The 22,502-nt window shown below is 41.4% G+C and overlaps 1 protein-coding gene across 3 annotated transcripts in view; it reads right to left on the bottom strand.

Annotated features, from left to right (window-relative positions):
* Positions 1–16,945, bottom strand: part of UBE4B (ubiquitination factor E4B) — a 134,313-nt gene extending 117,368 nt beyond the window's left edge. For all 3 annotated transcript variants that reach the window (XM_051988602.1, XM_051988601.1, XM_051988600.1), the window contains exon 1: positions 16,721–16,945. In XM_051988602.1, the coding sequence (XP_051844562.1) occupies positions 16,721–16,744 (24 nt within the window). In that variant the 5' untranslated portion in view covers positions 16,745–16,945. The remainder of the gene's footprint in view (positions 1–16,720) is intronic.
* Positions 16,946–22,502: the final 5,557 nt, after the last annotated feature.

The following is a 22,502-nucleotide window of genomic DNA, read 5'->3' on the forward strand; positions in this document are numbered from 1 at the left end:
AGACTCACAACATTGGTATCTTCTTAATCTTATTTACCACTCTTGTCTGATCCAGGTACCAAATTCAGCCAAAATATCACCTGCAACAATTCCCTTTTCTCTACTCACAAGGCAATCACCATAGCATAGGTTCTTTACCTATGCTGAACACTCTCTCTCTCTCTCTCTCCTCTCTAATCACCACAGTTCTTGTGATATTTCTTAAAATGAAGATCTAACCATTCCCCTTCACTATTTGAGAAGTCCAATACTGGGTCCCAGATTGCCTCCAGATTAAAATTTTAAAAATTAAAATATTTATGTTTGAATTTCGAAGTCTTTCACACATTGGCTATGCACTCTTTCAATTTCAACTAAATGTGTGAATGTTGCTATCATCGCAATAGAAATTTTCTTAAAGGCAGGGATATTTTAAAATTTGTCTTCCTAATCCTAGGAGCTGGTGAATTACTGATCTCTTCATTCACACTGTAGTGTGATCCAGCCAATCTGATCTTTTGTTAAAACAAAAACTTTATTTGTTGCCTCAGTAGCTTTCATTCTCTATGCCTGAAATACTTCCCCTCATTTTTATCTCATCCTTCAAAGCCCAAGCCAGATCTCACATCCTCCACAAATCCTCCACTATTCCTGTCCCTACAGGTGTCACATAAAATGTTTCAGCTGGATGTAGCTGAGGGGAGAGGGGAGAAGTAAGGAGAGAGCCAAGATGGTGGAGGGAAGCCAGGAAGCTGCTCAAGTTTTCCCAGTTTCCCTCAAAAACTACATGAAAACAAGTCTCTGAGTAGTCTGAAGGAAACCACTCTCCAGCTAAAGACAGACTAGAAGGATTTCAAGGCCAGTTTCACTGGGGTGAAAGGGATATTCAGCCCAGCTCAGATGGAGTCTGGAAAAGCCAATGAGAGGGTCTTAATTAAGCAGATCAGCAACTAAAACCCTCAGTCCTGGCCCAGTAGCAGAGCAGATCAATGGAGCAGTCTTCAATACCAACTCAGAAGGCCAATCACCAGCTAGGGACATGAGACGGTTTCCTGCAAAGAACAGGTAAGGGCTACCCACTGCAATGAGCAAGACATCAAACACAAGGGGGCCCTTGTGCTCAAAGCCAAGGCTTAGAGCTGCACAAGAAGTTTGGGACAGTGCCCCCTTTTGCCCCAGGAGCAGTGCTCTACCTTAAGAAGCACAAAAGGAGAAATTTAAAAAAAAAAGAAAAGAAAATGAGCAAGAAACAGAAAAGAACTTTAAGCACAGAAAACAACTATGATGACAGGGAAGACCAAAACACCAATTCAGACAAGGACAAAATGTCCACAGAAGAAATCTCAAAGGGTGATATGAATTGGTCTCAAGCCCAGAGAGGCTTCCTGGAAGTACTCATAAAACATTTTAAAAAGCAAATAATAGAGGTAGAGGAAAAAAATAAGAAAAGAAACAGGAGGTATGCAAGCTGGAGTGAACAGTTTGGAAAAGGAAGGAAAAAACTGACTGAAGAAAACAATTCCTTAAAAAACGTAATAGGCCAAATGCAAACAAACAAAACCAACAAACAACCACTGAAGAAAAGTAGAATTAACCAAATAGGAAAAGAGTCTCAAAAGTAACTGAAGAAAATCAGTCATTAAAAACTAGAACTGAGCAAAGAGAAGCCAATGACTCTATGAGATACCAAGAATCAAACAAATGAAAAAATGGAAGAAAATGTAAAAATACCTCATTAGAAAACAGCCAATCTGGAAAAAAATCCAGGAAAGACAATTTAAAAATTATTGGTTCACCTGAAGGTCACAACTAAAAAAATAGCCTGGATAATATTCAATTGATGAAAACTGCCCTGAAATAGTCATTGAAAAAATTCATGGATCACCTCTCTGTAAAGAGACCCCACAAGGAAAACATCAAGGAACATTGTTGCAAAACTCCAGAACTATAATCTCAAGGAAAAAATATAGATTGATGAAGTAGTCCAGATCTTACAGATTCATCCAGCAATCTTCTAGCAATATTTTTTGGGAGACTCAGTACCTATGGGTGAAAAAGTGAATTTCACCAGTGGAAATTACATCCTTTTCCAACCTTTAGTACTCTAAAGTACAAGTAGTTTTTTCTTCCTATCATTGATAAGCAGCTGGATGTGTGTGTGTGTATGTGTGTTTTTTTTTTTTTTTTTTTTTTTTACGGCCTTAAGCTTTGTTCTTCCAATATCAAGAAGTCCATACCAACACCAGAGGAATCAGTAACAGCTACTTCAGCTACCAGGGCCTTCTGAAGATTTGTGCTTATTTTCTAAAGGTTAATTAGTGTTTTTTGCTTCTCAAGTCTTATCATTTTGTTTTATTCTTTCCTTTGGGCTTTGATAAAACTGTGCCTTACTCATGACAGCAATGTTTCCAATATCTCTGAAAGTCCTTCTTTAAGAGTGATAATCTTTGCAATTTCCTTGAGATAATATTCGCTCTTAAAAAACCATAGTATTAAAAACAAAGAAAAGGACAATAAAATAAATATGTACGCCAAGCACACAACAAACTTTGCTAAAAATTTACCAAGTACCAAGACACTGCTAAACTGGGGCATTACAAATACAAATACAGTTGCTGCCTTTCATAAACGTTCATTCAAATAACAGAATACAACAGATAGAAAGGAACTAAAAGGCTGGGGGCAGGTAGCAGGAATGGGGGCAAAGTCCATGGAGTCAAAAGCACAACTGGAAGAGGAATGGAGCATGGTTAGCCCAGCCTGGCTCAAATAGGAAGGCCACGGGAGGAATTCACCAAAGGGAAAAGTGGCGCCAGTATTTTCACAGGAATGTTCTAGGGATGAGACGGCAAGTAAGTCAGCTGGAGGGATGGTATATGGTACAAAAACTAGCACTCAACTGACAGAGAACTAATTGATGTCAGAAAAACCATCTCCTTGACCAAGTGGTCAAGGTCAGACACTCCTGAGTAAGCCTACTGTTAGCAGGAATACCCACATGTCAATAAATGCTATCACAAAATGAAAACATTTCAAAATTATTGCTTGTCCCAAGTAATTAACACATCATTGATGATCTAAATAAAAAAGATGATTCTGATAACTGTATGAAGGTTGGAGGATGGGAAAACAAGTAAAGAATATTAGATTATGGCAATAGTGGAGGCAGGTGGTTTCAATGACATACTAGTGAAGTACCTGGGAGAATAAGAGAAGATTCAATAATTCAGATTTGCATATAATTCAGATAATTCAGAACAACTGGTAGACACCAGGAACTGACTAGATAAGAGTTAAGGAAGAATGAAGAATCCAAGACAGACCCAAAGTTATTCATAGAAGAGCTTGAATCAAGAGTGGTATGATAGTGAGAAATAAAAGAAAAAGCAGTGGACTGGAGGAGGGAAGAGAAGAACTTCAGTTTCTGACGACTTTCAAATTCAGAATATCCAGGTGGAGATGACCCCTGAGCAGCAGGAACTCTAATAAAGAACTCAGAAGGGAGATCTAGTCTAGAAATACAGATCTGATTTGATAGTAATGCGCACAAGGTGATACTTGAAGCCCTCAGCGTGAAGTAGATTGCCAAGTATAAGAAGTTGAGCTAGGAAGGGTTTTAAAAGTCAAATGAGATTTCATATTGGATCTTTAAGGAACCTATAGAGTTTATTAAATGGGGGACAGGAGTGACAGTCACATATACTCTTAAAATCACTTTGACAGCTGAGTGGAGGATGGACCAAGTGGGGAGAAATTTAGAGCAGACAGACCTACAAGCAGGTTATTGCAATAATTCAGGTATGAAGCAGTAAGGGCCTACATTAGGATGCCTGCTGTGGGAGTAAAGAGAAGAGGATGTATATGACAGAGCAAGAAGGAAGAAACAACAAACTGGTTATGTAGGATAAGTGGGAGGGAAGATGATATCAAGGTTATGAACTGGGGCAACTGGCAACAGGGTGGTGCTCATGCAATGTGGAGAACGAGGTGGGGGATTACAATCTTGTGGTACAGTATTGTGTCTCAGTAAGACATTTAACTTGAAAGTCTGTCTTTAAGAATCAAAGGGGAGAGGAATTAAGTTGTTCTGCTTGGCTCAAGAGGACAAATCAAGGCAGATTTTGGCTCCACATATGTAAAAACTTGCTAATTAAAGTTGTCTGAGATTGAATAGGCTGCTTTGGAAGTTGTGTTGGTCTTCAAGGAGAGGATGCACAATCATTCTGGGGAAACATTGTCTCTAGGTGAGATTCATTATTCAGGTATGTTTTGGACCGGATGACCTTGGCAATCCTTTCAAATGCTGAGATGCTATGACTCAGTATGAGTCAGCAATGTGATGCAGCAGACAAAGAGCCAATGTGATGTTTAGTTGCATTAGCAAAGGCAGAGCCATGATTCAGGGAGGTGGGAGAACTTCAGCTGCTCTGCTGTGTTGGGACCACCTCTGGCTCTTATGTTCTCAATACTACAGGGAGTGGCAGTGTGGTAAAGAGGGGAGATTGATGGAGATCTTTTGGCAAGTCCTTTCTTTCCCCTCATGGATTTCCTCATCTGTAAAATGAGGGGATTAGAGTAAATGGTCTCCAAGGTCTTATTCAGCTCTAACTAGATGAGACTATGGACAGTGTCCAGAGGACAGTCATCAAGATGATGAAGAAATTCCAATCCACATTATTTAAGAACCAGCTGAGCAGAGTGGAATGGGCTTAGCCCAAAAGAGAGAAGCCCTATGGTAGGATATGAGAAAAATACTAGAATCTATGAAGAGCTGGCAGACAAAAGAGAGGATTAGACAGTCTCCTCGGCCCCAGGGGACAGAACTAGGACGAACAAGTAGAAGCTGCACGGAGACAGATTTCAGCACAACATACAGAAAAATTTGGCAGCAGCTAAATTGATCCCAGAGTAGAACGGATTTCCTTAGAACACAAAGAGCTCTCTGTCACCTCTTAAAGCAGAAGCTGGAGGGACATTTATTATAGATGAAACAGGAATGACACTGACCAAGAACTGGACAGAGAAAAGGTCCTCTGAAGTAATTTAAAATAAATGCATCTGCTTTGCTTTATTTGAAACTTACTTATTACAAATTTTTTTTTTGGGGGGGGAATTACAGAGAAGGGGAAAGATTAAAAATAAAGAAAAGAATATCAGTGAAATATTTAAACATACACAGAAGAGGGCAGAAGGAAGTTCAGAAGGGTACACAGACCCAGACACAAGGCAGTCTGGATACTCCTGTGGTACACAGCAGACACTAAATAAATGTTTAATGACTGTCATAGCCAAAATAGAAATTCTGTCTTCTGGAGAATTGTCTGAGGCTGACAATTGTGTACAGCTCTTCCTCATTTAAGTCCAATTCAGAAGCAGGTCAGATCATCACCCAGTTAAAAAAACTGCTGTACATAATAGGGATTTCACAGTTTTGTATACAAGAGTTTTTTCCTGTTCTTTGTTTATGAAAAATTTTATGAGTTTAGTCTTATTCAAGTTCATAATTTTAAAAAAATGTAATAACCCTCTTAATTCTGATTCTAGAAAACCTATGAATGAGAATATTATATCTCTCTTTGTATCAAGCATCACGAAAAACAATATACAACTTTTCAAGGTTTACAAAGCAGTGTGTCTGCAAAAACTCAGAGGCAGGTCATATAAATGACTGTACTCATTTTATCGATGAGGAAACCTGAGCACTTTAAATGACTCTCAGCCTGGGTCACATAGCTAAGAAAACATCCAAGCCAGGACCTGAATTCAAGTCTTCCCCAAGAGCAATACCTTTTTCATTATACCAAACTGACCTACTTCCCTATGTCACTTCAACTCTAACATGAAAGAAAAAAAAGGTATTATTTTAAAATTTGAAGGGAAAAATAAAACAAAAACCAAAGCCAAGATGTGGTTCATAGATAATGGTCTGATATACACAGAAAGACACTAGTACAAAGTCAACAGGTTATATTGTAGTATTACTAAATTCAAGATTCACAATTTGTTTGATCTATGGAGAAAAGAAAAACCATTCCCAATCCTCTTTTGACTCCAGAAATCTTCTCTGGCTCCTTAGCACTGCATTTCCCTCTCTAGTCCTCTCCCAGCACCCTTCAAATCAGTTTAAACCCTGCCTTTTATAAGAAACCTTTCCCACTGCCCATTATTACGTTGGTGCCTCCCCTTGGTGATGCTATCCAATTTATCCTGTCCATATTTGTAAATATTTCTTTGCATACCATTGCCTCCATCAAATTGTGAGCTTCTTGAGAGCAGAGGCTATTTTTATTTTTATCTTTCTTTATGTCCTTAGGGTTCAACTCAATGTCTGGTATATAGCAGATACTTAATAAATGCTTAATGATTGACTCACAGCCAAGGTAGAAATTCATTTTGCTTCACCATGCATATTTGTTGTAAAGGTTTTGTTTCTCTCTCTCTTTTTCTTAATTAGGAGGAGATAGAAAGGAGAAAGCTTGTTAATTTGAAATAAAATACCTGCTAAAAAATAAAATCTTAAAAACATTCATTTAGAGGGTAAAATGACAAAGCAATTCAAAATTATTCACTACTAGTCATAAAACTGCTATCTATAAAACTTTGGATTTATAGCCTATGAATCTATCTTTTACAAAAATATTTATATAACTGAATTAATTGCAACAGCAAAAAAAAAAAAAAAGAAAAGAAACAAACCCTGTGCCCAATGATTGGGAAATAATTGAGTAAATTGTGTTATATGAACATAAGAATATGCTACCATTCTAAGAAGAAATGAATAAGAATTCAAAGAAATGTATTGACTTATACAAAGGAAAAATGTAGGTCCAAAAGACCTTATATAAAGGAAAACAAAAAGCAGTAAGACTGAAGCTAAAGATTGTGGACGATGTTGGGACTGCTCTGCTTAAGTGTAAGACCCAAAGAAAATAGACTCCAGGTTTACTTCATGCACCATAATTAGCAAAAAAAAAAATCACAAAAATCAGTGAGTGCTGAAAGCTTTGATGAAGACAGGCACATTGTGAATTGCTCCGACTGTTCTGGATATCAAGATGCAATAATCCTATTCCAGAGCAAATATATAATCCAAAGACGTGGAGATATAAAGGTTCTACATAAAACAACTTATTTGTAGTAACACTTTTTCTGGAGAATAGCAAGAAAAAAACTCTAGTAAATTAATATGATGGAATAAAAAATTAACACTTTTATCCATGTTTTATAAATTGTGTCCACATCCTCCATTCCCTTCCGGCCCCTACTAAAAGACAAGTTCCTTAAGGACAGTGGCTATTATTTGTGTCTTGGTGCTTTAGCATCAGGCACAGCGAATGGCACCTGGTAGGTAACAAATAATTTTTTGTCATTTTTGTCATTTCTTACTCAAACATGGCAAGATTTATATGAACTGATGCAGAATAAAATAAACAGAAGCAAAAGAATATAAACATCTCAAAAAAAAAAAAAAAAAAAAAAAAAAGCATAATTCCGAGTGATCGAAAAAACAATGAAAGTCCGAGAAAAGAGACAATGAAACCAACCAACCAACCACTGCTGGCAGGGGAGCAGGAGATGCCAAGGACAGAATGTGTCTCCGTTGTCTGGGAGTCACTGCATCCAGGTGGTTCTGCTTAACTGTATTTCTTTGTTACAAAGGAGGCTTCAATTTTGGCAGAATGGAAGAAAGATGTCCAGAATGAATGATGTAAAAACAAAAGGCTTCACTAAAACTTATTTTTAAAAACTGTTAAAGATGCTCAGGCTTTCTCTTTCAAGAAACAATAACAACAAAGCCAGACAGGTGTGCATAGAAACCATCAGCAAACACTGGCTAGGTTTTTGCTTAACTGTTTACAGGGATTATACTTTTTTATTTGGTTGATCCTGAATGTTTTGTTAAAAAAGAAAAATTATCAATAAAACAAATTTAAAAAATTGTGCTGTGCAAGTATAACCCATATCAACTTACCCAATATAGGGGGGGAAAGAGGAAAAAGAATTTGGAACTCAAAATTGTTATAAATTAATGTTAAGAATTGTCTTTATATAAAATTGGGGGGAAATAAAATACAGTTCATTTCTTTCACTGATGTCAGACTGTTTCCTTACACAAAAATCTATCGTGTTCACATCAATATTCTGACAACAAATGATTTCAAATCACAAAATACTAATCTCATGTGACTTAAAAGCCCAGGTAAAGTTTCAAGGTGGGCATAATCAAGCTGGAACACACTAGCTATCTACCATACAAGAAGCAGTAGTAGATTTTATCAAGATAATACACTACAACATGAGGCAAACCTGCTGGGAATAAGATGTTACATGCATATCCCTGACTACATGAAACATGAAACATGTTAAGAGGATTTTTTGTAGGCAGGAGATAAAGAAAGATATGGATAAAGATTTAAGGAGGGAGAATACCTTCTCTGATGAGATCACAGAATCTCCCCCCCCCCCCAAGTTCTGAAGGAACGACAGATTGGGGAAGAGAATACAGCAAATCAGTGCAAATCCCTCACCATCCCTGGGACAACAGTCTAAGTATACAGTGTAGCTACTGCGATACTATTGCCATGGTATGTAAAAGACAAGAATGTAGTATGTGAAACACAGGGTCAGTCAGGATGCCTTAGCAGAACTTCTACAGCAACCAATCTTAGTCAGACTCTCTGTAGCTATTAATTCACAAGGGATATGCTACACCCGCCCTTATAAAAGCAGTGTTCTACCATTTCAAAGTGTGTTCACATACATTTTCTCACAATGTTTCTATGAATAGAATGACATTAAGCATTTGTCTTAAAGAGCATCAGAGGCAGAAAGTATGAAACTTAAGAGTGAAAATTGGATGCCAAGAAACCCCATCACAAAATGTTTACAATTCAATGGTCTAGTGTTGGCTAAGACCTTCCTTATCTTGATATTCAACAGTATTCTCACACTTTCACATTGTTAAATTTAATGATTTTACAGATTCCCTTCATTTCAGACTTTGCATTTACTTTCTCAGCATTATATCACATTGGTCACCGATTGAGTGGGCTCAGTAGCCCAAAGCTTTGTTAGATGAACTGCTACCTAGCCGTGATTCCCCCTTATCATACTAATGATTTTTTTAAACCTAAGAATAAGATTTAATATTTACCCCAATTAGCAGCAAGGTACCATGAAGCAAGGATAGGAGGCAGCATGTCAAACCATCACCAGTACACTGGACCACTCTCTCCTCTCAAACCTCAATGGTGACAGCCCAAATATCTGAACCTAAGAATCTTGGGGAACATTGTTTCCAGCTCTGTGCCCAGCAATAATCTTGGAAAGCAGCCCTCTTGGAGCTGTGCTGGCAATGGTCCTAAAGGTGCTCCAGCCCTAGCCCTTGAAGACCCAGAAAAATTCGAACCACCAAAGTCCTTGACCCTGTCAAACGGTCCGGCATCAGAAACCAATATGCTAGAGACTCCATTTCCTTAATTCTCACTTCATTCCAATCTATCCTCCACTAAGTCATTAAAGTGATTCTCCTAAAGCACAGGAGTGACCACGTCAACCCAAGACCAAATACACTCCAGTGAATCCTGCTCATCTCCAGAAAGAAATACAAAGTGCTCTGCGGATATCTATACCTTCAGAAACGAGCCCCTTTCTCCCTTTTCCAGTCTTCCCACATTTTACTATACTTTTTGATCCAGTGACCCTGACCTTCTGGCTATTTCATGAACAAGACCCTCTACTTCTCAGCTCTGGGTATGCCTGGAAGGCTCATCCTCCTCAATTCCTACACCTCCTTGAAGTTTTGACTAAAACCCTATCTTCTTCAAAAAGTCTTCCCCAACCTCTCCTTAAATTCCAGAGCCTTCCCACTCTTACTGTTCCTTATTTATCCTGTCATACCTTACTCTGCATATTTATTTCCATGTTGCCTCCCCGGATTCTAAGTTCCCTGAAAACAGAGGCTATCTTTTGCCTTTCTTTGTATCTCTCCCCTTCCCATTTTAGCACAGCAACAGGCACAGTATGCACTTAATAAATGTTTACTGATTGATATTATTTTATCAGTGAAAATGACATGAAGAGGCATGGCCATCTGCTTTGCCCCTCCACCATGAGATGTCGCCATCTAATTTGCAGGTGAAACCTCCCCTAACTCTGCCATTAGAAATGGGAGCCTCTGAGAGCAAGGACTGCTCTTGTCCAATCAGCCAAGGGTCCCAGTGCAGATCCATATGCCAACACCAAACCAGAGGTCCTTCAGAGTCCAGTCATTCACTTGCTTCTGGATGCATGTAAGGGCCCTAGTCCAGCCTCTCTCTTCTTACCATCCTTTCCAAAAGAACAGCATGATTATCTTTATCAAATGCTCTATCTCCCGTACTTGATATATCAGAATATCACAGTACTGTGCAGTCATCTATTTAGGAGGAATTTGCAAGTATTGACTACTAACTGTATTATTGAGAACCGGCACAATGCCAAATACTACCATGACTAAAATGCACCAAATTTCCATCAAAAGACAAATAATCTATGGCACAACCGAAGCTTTATGGATCTCATATGCAGGTACTAGATTCCAGTCCCCAGACTTAGAAGACTTCTATCTAAAAATCATAAGTTTTTTTTTTTAAATTAAAAAAAAGTATTTGAAATGTCATTTCTAAGTTCTATTTAGTAACAAATAATCCTGAAGTCATTTTTCCTCAATATTTTGCTGAGGCAAATTTATATCAACATACTTGTAATTCATTCCTGTTGCTTTAGTACTCTAATCGTTACAAAACATATTTGTTGGCCTCCCTTCCTCCCATCATTGCCCATGTTTTTAATACAAGTTCCCAAACTGCAGAGACAACTGTTAGAAGCTAATAATAGGTAACAATTATTCTATGTTTTAGAACTTACAGAGATCTTACATTCTTGAACCTCTTAATAATTAGGAGGAGTTATTACCTAGGAAGTTAAGTGGTACAGGTATTATTATCCTGTTTTGTTTTGTCTTTTACAATTCAGGAAACTCTGGCCCAGAGAAATTATTGTTTGTCCCTGGTCACAAAAAAAGGTCAGTGGTAGACTCTGAACCCAGCTTGTCCTCAATCCAATTCCAGAATTATGTGATACTACTCACTCTTTTTCCTGTAATGATTTAAAATAAATATTAACTTAAAAAAAAATCAAAGAAGTTTCTAAATTAAGTAACCTGAATGAAAAATGAATAATCTTTGCATTAAATATCTCTAATGAGACATATCTTATTTATGAAAGAACAAAGGTTACAAACAATTCACAAATATGTGAAAGATTACTCCAAATCACTAAGAAGAGAAATGTAAATCAAAATCATCTGAGGTTTCACTTCCTACTGAGCAAACTAGCAAAGATGTTGTTATCTGTCCTTTATTTTTGAATAGGAGCAATGACATCAGTGTAATGTCTGGATTCCTGGTGAATTAGATTTAAGTGAGGCAGAATTGCAAAGTCGTCAGTCTCTCTTTGTCTTCCCAACTCATTGAAGCCCAGTAACCAAAGTCCTTCGAAGCCCAGGATGACTGCCAACAGCCTAGGATACAGTGGATGGATGACCTTACTGTCTGTGATGTCTGACCAAGCTCTCAGTGCTCCTTAGAGCTTACTTCAGCCTCCCACATGGTGGTGGAACAAACTGTTCTAATCTGTTCATTACACCAAGGGAAGTCTTCGTGCACTTGGAGCAGACATCCCCCTAACTTGCCCTCTGTGGCCTACTGGTTACCCTCAATCTAGTTTAGCTTGTCTACCAAAATCATTTATTGGGCCCTGACCACTATGCATGCTACAGCTTCCTGGAGCCATAGGTAAGAGTTGAGTGAAACTCTGGACAGCAAAGGAGCCCCAAAGAGCATCTGGCAAGCCCTTCTATCAGAGGTGCTAGTCCTCTTGAACACTCACATATATTTATTAAGTACTGACTATGTATACTGTATATGTAACATAATGTTTGGGCATATAGTAAGCATTTAATAAATGCTTATTGATTTAACTATGCCAGAAACTGGAGAACGTAAGAAATAGAATGTATGTCCTGGCCTGAAAAAGACTACAATCCAAGATTATGTGACATAAGCATAATACATGTTAGAATTAATAATACTATACAATAAAATTTTTTTAAAAGTTGAAGCAATCAGATTTCTTTCCCACCCAAAAATGGTTAAGCATTAGATAACAATAGATAGGTTCTTGAGAAAAGAAGTGACATTAAAAAGGGAAAATTCATTTTAGCAATTATGTTGCTCTCTTTTGTTCCTATGGTCCAGACCCATGAAATTGTATCCCTGTAGGGAACTCCCCACTCAAGGCAGCCAAATGATCCAGTGGATAGATTGCCAGGCCTGGAACCAAACTCATCTCCCTCAGTTCAAATATGGCTCAAAGATCTACTAGCCATGGACAAGTCACTTCATCCTGTTTACCTCAGTTTCTTCATCTGTAAAATGAGCTGGAATAGGAAATGTCAAACTGTCCTAGTATCTTTTTTAGAAGAATGTATTTAAAAGAAATACAAGCTGTACATAATAATATTCACATTTTTGTGTACAGTCCTCTATTTCCAATCTACTGTATCTGTGAAAATTGTTTTATTGTATGTTTATATTCAGAATTAAAATGAAAATGAAAATTTAAAAGTATTAACTAGGAATGAATTAAACAACCTGATTAAAGAGAACAAAATAATGGAATGGTTTAAAAAAAAAGCCAACAATTTCTTACATATGAAAAACAAATATAAAAAGTAAATACACTGAAAGAAAGATTCAAAAAAGAAAATGAGAGGCTGGAATAAAATTTATGAGGCATCAAGGAAAGGAAAAAAGAGCATTACCATTCAATCATCTTATCAAAGTAAAGAGCCACAAACTCACTTCTCTCTCAACCCCACTCCTTACTCTCTGGACTTTATATCTCAGTCTTAGCTGCCATCTAACAAAAGAAAGAAGAGGATACTTTGGAAGACCTTGGAAAGCAAAGACTATCAATATATTGCTGGTGGAGTTGTGAACTTTTCAACCATTATAGAAAGCTAGTTGCAATTATATGAAGAAAAGGGAAGGGAACAAGCATATTGCCTATGTGCCAGACATTGTACTAACTGCTCCTAATAATAATAATAACATTTATATAGTATTTACTGTGGGCCAAGTACAGTGCTGAGGCTTAACAAATATTATCTGATCCTCCCAAGGATCATAGGAGGGAGGTCCTATTATAATCTCCTTTTTCCAGATGAGGAAACTAAGGTAAACAGAGATTACTTGCCTATGTTCACACAGCTATTAAATGTCCAAGAGTGGGTTCAAACTCAGGTCTTCCTGACCCCAAGCTAGAGCTGTATCCACATTGTTACCAGTTTAAAGGCAGAAAGTTCCCACACATAACAAAATATTTATAGCTAAAATCTTTTACAGAACATCTTTCCTCTCTCCCCAACCTCGCTTAATTCTAATACCTTCTCTTGGTTAATTTCCAATTTCTTCTGGTATTTAGCTAGTTTTCTATGTTTGAATGTTGTCTTATTTAGATTGTAAATCCCTTAGGAATAGGGATTGGCTTTTGTCTCTTTCTATATCCCTAGCACTTGGAAGCTGATTGATGGCTTAATATTTTTTGCAGAAGCAAAGAACTGAAACAAGGTAGATGCCCATAAGCTGTGGAATGGTCAGCAGTGTGGAACAAAATGCCAAAGTCACAGTTTAGAGCTGGAATGCACCTGAGGGGGCCATCTAGTCCAACCCCTTAATTTACCAATGAAAACCGATTTGTCCAGAATCATAAAACGTGCACGTGAGGTGGGATCTGAAAGTCCTTCCTGACTGCTCTCTTCCTCTCCCCTCTGCCCTATCCCTACACCATGAGAAATGACCCTAGGTCAGATCTAGAGGTAGAAGAGATCTCAAAGGTCATCAAGTTCAGCTTCATTTCATAGATAGCCTGAAGCTGAGGAAGGTGAATGGCTTGGCCAAGGTGATGGCCGGGAACAGCGAGACTAGAAAAGCACCGGGCCACTCCTAGGAGTGGTTCGAAGCTCCGGTCAGCAGGACCAGGAAGAGGGCACAGAATCACGTCAGCAGGTCTGCTGTGGCGTGCTGGGTGCTTACAAGCGCCCGGCTCAGCCCTGCAAGTGGCCCAAGGAAGAGCATCTCTCCCCTGGGGGAGTATCACCCTGCAGGCCCTGGCAGCCTGAGGGGGAGGGGCTGCTTAAACTCCTCTTTTTCTCTTCTCCCATCAATTGAGAAATATTTATTAAGCACCTATTACATGTCAGGTACTGTTCATCTAACACTGCCTTTCTTCATTGTTATTATGGATAGCGCTCTTGGTAGGGGAGAGGGAGGAGGAATATCAGAAATGATGCTATAAAAAATATACATGCATAAGGAAATTGAGGAAAAAATTAAAGCTTCTTCAACACAATTTCTTCACTTTAAAATCAGCCAACTACCAAACCGATATTACATAACATAGGTAGGATCACCTAGAGAAGCCATCACTAACTTTGAAGAGTTGACAATCTAACAGGCTGAGAGAAAGAGTGCAGATGAAAAACCTATAAGGGCTGCTTTCTCCTAGAAGAATGGAAGCACCAGGAAGGCAAGGAGGGCTTCATCACTGTCTTGTTATCTTCAGGACCTTGCCCAGAGAAGGCAACTATCAAATGTGAATCGGATCCAAATATCAAAGTACCAAAGTTTCCCCATGGGGCAAAGGAAAGGCCTTGGATCTGAAGAAGAGACTGGAAGAAGGGGCAGCAAAGAACTGGGAACCCATTCATCAGCACAGGGAGCAGCTGATGGGGGCAGAGGGCATGTCCCAGAGGGCGGGGCGACCATGCAGACCAGAGCCCCCACACTAGGGCTGAGTTCCTCCAGGAGGACGCTGCCGCTCCCCAAATGGCCTGTCTGAAAGGTCTGGGGCCCCCATCGGACCAGGGACCACAGCCCATTTTCCCAACCTGACGTCTGCCCTACCCCTAAGCAAAGCCACTGACCACTGTGGAACACAGTCACGCTAAGCCCTGACACAACCAACCTGAGGATTTACTACTATTTCCCATTCACCGTGTGGCATGTTCTCTATGAACCATCCGAAGGCATCTCGGGAGTGAGCACAGCCCTGTTTTATGAAAATCATCTTCAAAAAGCACAGAGTCTGTAAGTCTTTAGAGAACAATAGGAATAACTGAAAAGCAAATAATTTTTAAATTCTTTACACATTTTCTCTCACCAGATCCTCACAATAACCCAGTAAGGTAAGCACTATGTGAAATATTTCCATTGAAGAGGTAAAGAAATTGAGGTTAAGTTGAGGATAAAGAAAAAAGAGCTTAAGCAACTTGGCCACGGTCCCATAAATGCCAGATCCAGAACTCTCTGGACCCCAAGTGTCTTTGCACTGCACGGTCTCTACCACAGCAAGAAATGCACAGCAGTCTGAAAGGAAACAGAAATGAAGAGGGAAAAAAAGTAGCACTAGAGAGGGGATGGGCAAGTCCTAAAGAAAAGGCTTCCCGAAAGGCGGGGCGCCAACCCAGACTTCCCCGCTCTCTCCCAGGGGTCAGGGGGTCCACCAGGACCCCAGCTGCTGGGTGGGAGGCACCTGGTGAAGGGCTTTTCAAGAAGATCCCTTCAGGAGCCTGAGGTGAGGAACTTTACAAGAGTTCAGCCTCAGGCTCCCCCTGCTCATCCAGACCCACTCCCAGCCCCCACAAGTAAATGAGGCCCAGCCAAGGGGAGGAAGAGAAGCTCAAGGCGGAGGGTGGTGAGAGGGCCCACACTGGGAACCTTGTCTCCTGTTTAGAGACTCAGCCATCCAACTAGCTGGGAAACTCCCGCCCAAATGGGTCTGGTCAGCAGCTGGGGCAATGCCACCCTACACACACACACACACACACACACACACACACACACACACTCTATTATACCCTCATATTCACTCAGGTTCTCAGACACATACACACTCTATCACAGTCTCACACATTCAGTCTCCATACCTATATCACAACACTTATCACACACACCCCTATATATCGCAGTCTAGTCTCCTACATGTCATCCATATAGACACAAAACGGTCTCACACATACACTGAACATCAAGCATTCCGTCTCATACACACACAGCTATAACTATCACACACCCAGTCTCACCCATACACACAACTCTCAGTCTGATACACTAACATTCTATAGCGCACACACCTGTAACTATCACACACCGTCTCTTACCCACATTCACACAACTTACGTCTCACAACACCCAAACTACTCAGTTACACACACGACACTTGCACTCAGTCTCTCACACACACAACATTCTATCACTCACAGCCCCCCACCCACACCACACAATACGCTCATCCTGTCACAGACCTATACCCGTCGTATACCCAGTGTCTCACACATACACACAACTCTCAGTCTCACAAAAGCACAATAATCTCAACTCACTCGGTCACACACACAACACTCACACTTATTCTATCTCACACATTCAAAACTTTATTACACACACATTACTAAGTCGGTCTCTTATACAAGTCTATCACTCCTCACATCAATCGTACTCAGTCTCACACAATCACACACTACTCACAACAATCACACGCACTGTCTCAGACACAACACAGTCACACCCGCCCCCCTCCCCCATCTCTTCCTTTCCTTCCCCCCACCTCCCCGCGCTCTCATCCCCTCCCCCCTCACCTCATCAGCGCTCAGCTCCTCCATCGCTTTCCTCTTAATGGTGAAGGGCGTCGGGGAGGGGGGCGTGGGGGCCGGGCCCGGGTCCGCGTCCCCTCCTCGGGCGGCGGCGGCGGCTGCAGGGGGCCGGGCGGGCGGCCTCAGAATTGCATAGTCAGAGGAGAAGAGAGGCCGAGGGGCCCCGGGGAGCGGCGCCCCGGGCCGCCAGGGGGGCTGCGCCTGGGCGCGCGTCGCCGCCGAGCCTGAGGCCGCCCGCGCCGCCTGCCGCGACCGCCGCGCTGCTAGGGGAGGAGGGCGCCCGGCTCCGGCCCGGCCCGGCTCCGCAGCCCGCCGGGCTGGCTCCTCGTGGCGGCCGCCGCGGCTGCAGCCCGGGCACTCGCTCTCCCCCGCGCCCCTCGCCCGGTCTGTGCTCGGCTCGGCTCCGGCTGCCCTTCGTGCCCCGGCGGCTGCGGACTGCGGGCGGGACGAGCGCCTAGATGCTGCGGGACCGGAGCCTCCTGGGCAGCCGCTGACCCCGCTGCTGCCGCCGCCTCCTCGGGCAAGGCCGGCCGCCACGCCACGCCACGCCCCGCCCCGCCCCGCTCTGCCGGCCTGTCTGCCCGCCCGCCCGCCTGCCTGCGTGCCAGAGCCCCGCCGGGGGCCGGGGAAGGGGCCGGGAGTGCGGGTGCGTCGGGCCCGAGCGCCAAGCCTCCTACCCCTCCGCCCGCCGCTGGCCCCCCTGGCCCCACCAAGGATTATTCATCAAAACAACAGGGCGGCCATCTTGGAAAGGGATCACGTGACCTCCGCCGGGGAGGCGGGGCTCTCGACCCCCGAAAGAGGTGGCCAATAGGAGCGCGGGCCCCGCCGCGCCGGCGTTCCTTTCCTCAGAGGGCCGTGGCCCCCGCTCTTCCTCTTCTCCACCCTCTCCTCCTCCCTCCCCAGTTCAGCCACAGCGGCGGGAGCCAGGAGGCGGGAGGAGAGGCGGGGCGGAGTTAGCAAAGGGGGCGGGAAGTCGGACGGACGGCTACCATAGCAACCGCGCGGGGGAGTGCGGGCTAGGGGACGTGTACTGGAGGAGGCGGGATGTAATCTACAGCGAGGCCAGGGCCCAAGGCTGACACAAAGGGACCGCCGCGGGGAGGAGGGGGGGCGGGCTGCGCATCCTCGCGAAGCACACTCCCCGAGACCTGGGCGAGACTGTGCGCTCGGCCCACGGACAACCTAATCACTCTCACGGCACGTCCCCCAGCCAGGGTGTGCACACGGAGACCTACTGGGATCCACGTGTACACCCGAACAACCCACATCAGCACGTCCCCCCAACCAGAGTATGCACACGTACACAGGTACACACTGAGACCTACTGGGACACACATACCCCAACCCATCCCCCAACCGGTGTGCGCACACAGACGTGCATACACAGAGACCTAATGGGGCACCCCCACACACACGTCCCCCATCCAGAGTGTGCACACAGACGCACGTACTCCCCGATACCTACACCCCATCAGTCTCCCCATTTAGTGTGCACACTACACACCAAGACCTACTGGGACCCACATAAGTACCCACAGACCTACTGGGACCCACAGACCCCAACACGTCCCCCCACCAGTGTGTGCACACAGACACACGTACACGCCGAGACTAGCTGGGACATCGCATCCCTGTCACCATATTGGAGTTCTCAGGCAGTCACATCGTGAACAATACACAAAACAGTTTCTCTCACTCTCCACACCCCCAAGGACTTATGGGGGACAGCTGGAGCAAGGAATAGGGCTCTGTGTCTCCAAAAACGTAAACACATCACCCACTTACACATACTTGTAAAAAACAGTCACCATACACAGAGGCCCCCAAAGGGGGACCTAGTCTTTACAAGATTTCACAATCAGATTATATACATACCACCCATAAACACCTAACACAACCCACATTTCATCACCGAACATATAAAAATACAATTCATTGACATACACAAAAAATACCTCTAATCCCCATAACACAAGCACACTCCTTTCACCATACCCACCATAGCCATAGTGCCCTCACCTTGCACAAATACACATCACCACACACCACACTAACACATCCCCTCACTACACACACTCATACAAACCCATTGTAGATAATGCCATTCTTGTTGTATACACAAATACATATATTTCATTGTACACAAAAACGGACCATCTATGTGAATATACCCCATCACCATGTAGACAAAATGCATACTACCATTTACACATGCAAAAAAAAAATACAACTCCTTATATTGCACTCTCTTTACCATACATCCAAACATACACCGTGTAGTCGTAAACCATAAACACAAAAAGACCCCATCATGCACGCTCTCATCATAAACCATAAACTCCCTCATTATGAACACAAACACACCTCGAGACAAACAGTTATTTTGCCATACAAAGTCAAATACACTTTATTGTACAAACACACACCCTGCACAATGAAATCAAATCTCATTTCTAGAGGCATTCTCACAGCAAATATCTCACTGTTCACAGTCTCATCTTTTCCCCCCCTTGGTCTGCTAAGCTCATCCATCTGTTCTGAGATATCTGACTGGGTGTGAAAAAAAAATGGAACACGAGCAGAATTTCAGCTAATTTGACTTTGTTGGCTTTTTAAGAAAACATCTTAATTGAACTATTTGAATACATTCAGATAATGATGAGATATGGAAACAGGAATAATGGACAGCTTTAAATCTCTAGACACATAGTTCAATCGATTCCTTGCCCGAAAACAATAAGCAAAAACAAGGAAATCAGGGAGCTACATAGACAAGAGGAGGAGCATTTCCTAATAGGCATGTGTATCTGAGCTGACATATGGAAAATACAGTGTTATTGCCAGGATCGAGTTCCAAGTTTTATCACATACAAAGAAGGCATTTGATTTCTTACCTGGTTGTAATTTTAAAGATTGTGTTCTAAAATCAGAACAGTTACAATTCACTTTGATTAGGCTTAAATTTAACCTGACTGCTAGTTATTTAAGGAATTTGTGAGTTAAGGAGGCAGCTGGGGGCTTTGTAAAATATTTTCAATCCAGGAAAAGAAATGTTTTATGAAGAGATTAACTGGAAAACTATTTAAGTCAAGTAGAGCATTGCCAGTAATTATGTGAAAACAGCTTTCATTTTTGAATTGTTAAAGTTTTGTTATAAAATACAAATATTATCACTAATTTATTTCAATCTAATGTAACCCTTGGTTCAGGACCTCCCACGCTCTGGCCTTAAACAGGGTGTATCAGATTTCAGGGACTTCCCCAAAGGCATATTTTCTCTTTAACTTATTATGCCTCTACCACAAATTCCTGTTCAGATTTCTCCAGCACAACAAAATCTCTAGCTCCTGTATTAATATTCGAGGTAAAAAATGTAGGTTAGGTAGAAGACAGCTTTTATTTCACCCCCAAAAAATGCCAAAGGTGCAAAGGATCTTTGAGAATACAGAAAATGTTCACAATAGTTCCCATCAAAAGGAAATTGAACATGAGGCTGTCAATGGTAAAACCATGACCAAATTCCTTATTCTTATATCTTGCCTAATCCTTCCTATTTCATAGAGTTACATATGGTTCAGACTCACCATAAAGGACAGATCCAGTTTGGAATTATTAGATAGTCATACCTCCTTCCTAAAGAACTATATTATCTGAATTTCCTTTCCCAGCTCATTTTACAGATAAGGAACTGAGGCAAACGGGCTTATGTGACCTTGCCAAGGGTCTCACAGGTAGAAAGTGTCTGAGGCCATATTTGAACTCGGGAGGCCAAGTCTCCCTGACTCCAAGCCCAATGTTCTATGAACTATGGTGTCCCCTAGCTAATTATGCAACATGGGAGACCTGGCACAGGACAGTTCAGCATGTGTGCCCTCATCAAAGAAGATCTGGGCTCTGTGAGCAAAGCACAATTGAAGTAGCTCAAAAGAAATGTGAGATGTGGAAATTTAGAGAATTCACCCCAAATGCTCACAAGGACTATGTGCCTATCTTGGGCAGAACATTCTGAGCTCATATTGGTCTGATCAGCCACAGTTAAAGACACACTGTAACTTGACTTTTAACATAGTGATCTCATTTTGGGCCTCTTCAAGAACAAAGGAAAACAACTAATATTATTTGAATAACTCAGTAACAAGGACAAGCAGAGTATTTCTCTCTGCTCCCTATATCATGACTTGCTTCCCCAGCCATGGGACTTTATAAGTGATCCTCTCTTTTCCAAGAAGCAAATCCTTCTGGGCAAAATCTACATTTCTTTTCTTTATTGTCCCTCAGTACCAGATTTTATTTAGTTTTAAATATATTTTTATTTTGTTAAGTGTTTCCAATAACAAATTTAACATTCATTTTTAAAAATTGTTTTGAGTTGTTGTGCCCCAAGGGCTATCAAATTGTACATAGCCAGTGTCTCTACTGGGTCTGTATCCCAAAGAGATCATAAAAAAGAGGAAAGGATCCACACACGCAAAAATGCAGCAGCTCTTTTTGTAGTGGCAAGGAATCGGAAACTGAGTGGATGCCCATCAGTTAGGGAATGGCTCAATAAGTTATGGTCTATGAACATAATGAATACTATTGTGCTATAAGAAATGATAAACAGGCTGATTTCAGAAAAGCCTGGAAAGACTTACATGAACTGATGTTGAATGAAATGAGCAGAATCAAGAGAACATTGTATATAACAAGATTATGTGATTATCAATTCTGATGGATGTGGACTCTTTTCAACAATGATGTGATTCAGGCCAATTTCAATAGACTTGGGATGGTGAGAGCCATCTGCACCCAGAAAGTGGATTGTTGGGATCAAATGTGGATTACAACATAATATTTTCACCTTTTTTGTTGTTTGCTTGCTTACTTTTTTTCTTTCTCATTTTCCCCTTTTGATTTGATTTTTCTTGAGCCACATGATGAATATGGAAATATGTTTAGAAGAATTACACATATTTAACCTCTATTGTGCTTGCTGTCTAGGGGAGGGGTTAGGAGAAAGCAAAAGAGAAAAAATAGAAATACAAGATTTTGTAAAGGTGAATGTTGAAAACTATCTTTTCTTGTATTTGGAACAATAAAAAGCTATTAAAATTCCTTTTGAGTTGTAAATTCCTTTATACTTCTTTTCTAAAAGAGCAGATCTCTATAATCTTGAACATGGCCACACCCTAAATTGACTTTGCCCAGGAAATCTCCTTTTGCACTGGAATATTTGATTACAGGATAATAGGGCCTATGAAATTAAAATCCTCCCTCCTCTGCAAAGGATGTTAGGTTCAAGAACCTCCCCTGAAACTACTCCTTTCAAAAAGTACCAATGATCTCTTGCCTCATTGAATGGCCTTTCTCAGTCTTCATCTTTCTTGATCTAGTGACTCTTGGCCCTCTGACTCTTCTTTGAATTAGTCTATCTCCCAACTCTACATTTTCACTCCTGAATCCCATCCCTGGAATTTTCTTCCTCTTTAGCTCCAATTCCTGATTCAGTCAAATCTCAGTTAAAATCTCATCTTTGAAAAGAAGCCTCTTCTAATCTGTCTTTATGTAATGCCTTCCTTCTGAGATGGTCTCAAATTTATCCTATCTATATCTTGTTGGTACATATTATTTGTGAGCTATTTTCTCCTATTAGAGTGTGAGTTCCTTGAAATCTGGGATTACTTTTTGCTTCTCTTTGGATTCCTAGTACTTAGTACAGTGCCTGACATACAGTAGATGCTTAACAAACTTATGTTGAATAAATTAATATTATTCTCTCCCTGGA

Source organism: Antechinus flavipes, chromosome 3 (assembly GCF_016432865.1).
Source record: "Antechinus flavipes isolate AdamAnt ecotype Samford, QLD, Australia chromosome 3, AdamAnt_v2, whole genome shotgun sequence".
In the NCBI taxonomy this organism is placed as follows: domain Eukaryota; kingdom Metazoa; phylum Chordata; class Mammalia; order Dasyuromorphia; family Dasyuridae; genus Antechinus; species Antechinus flavipes.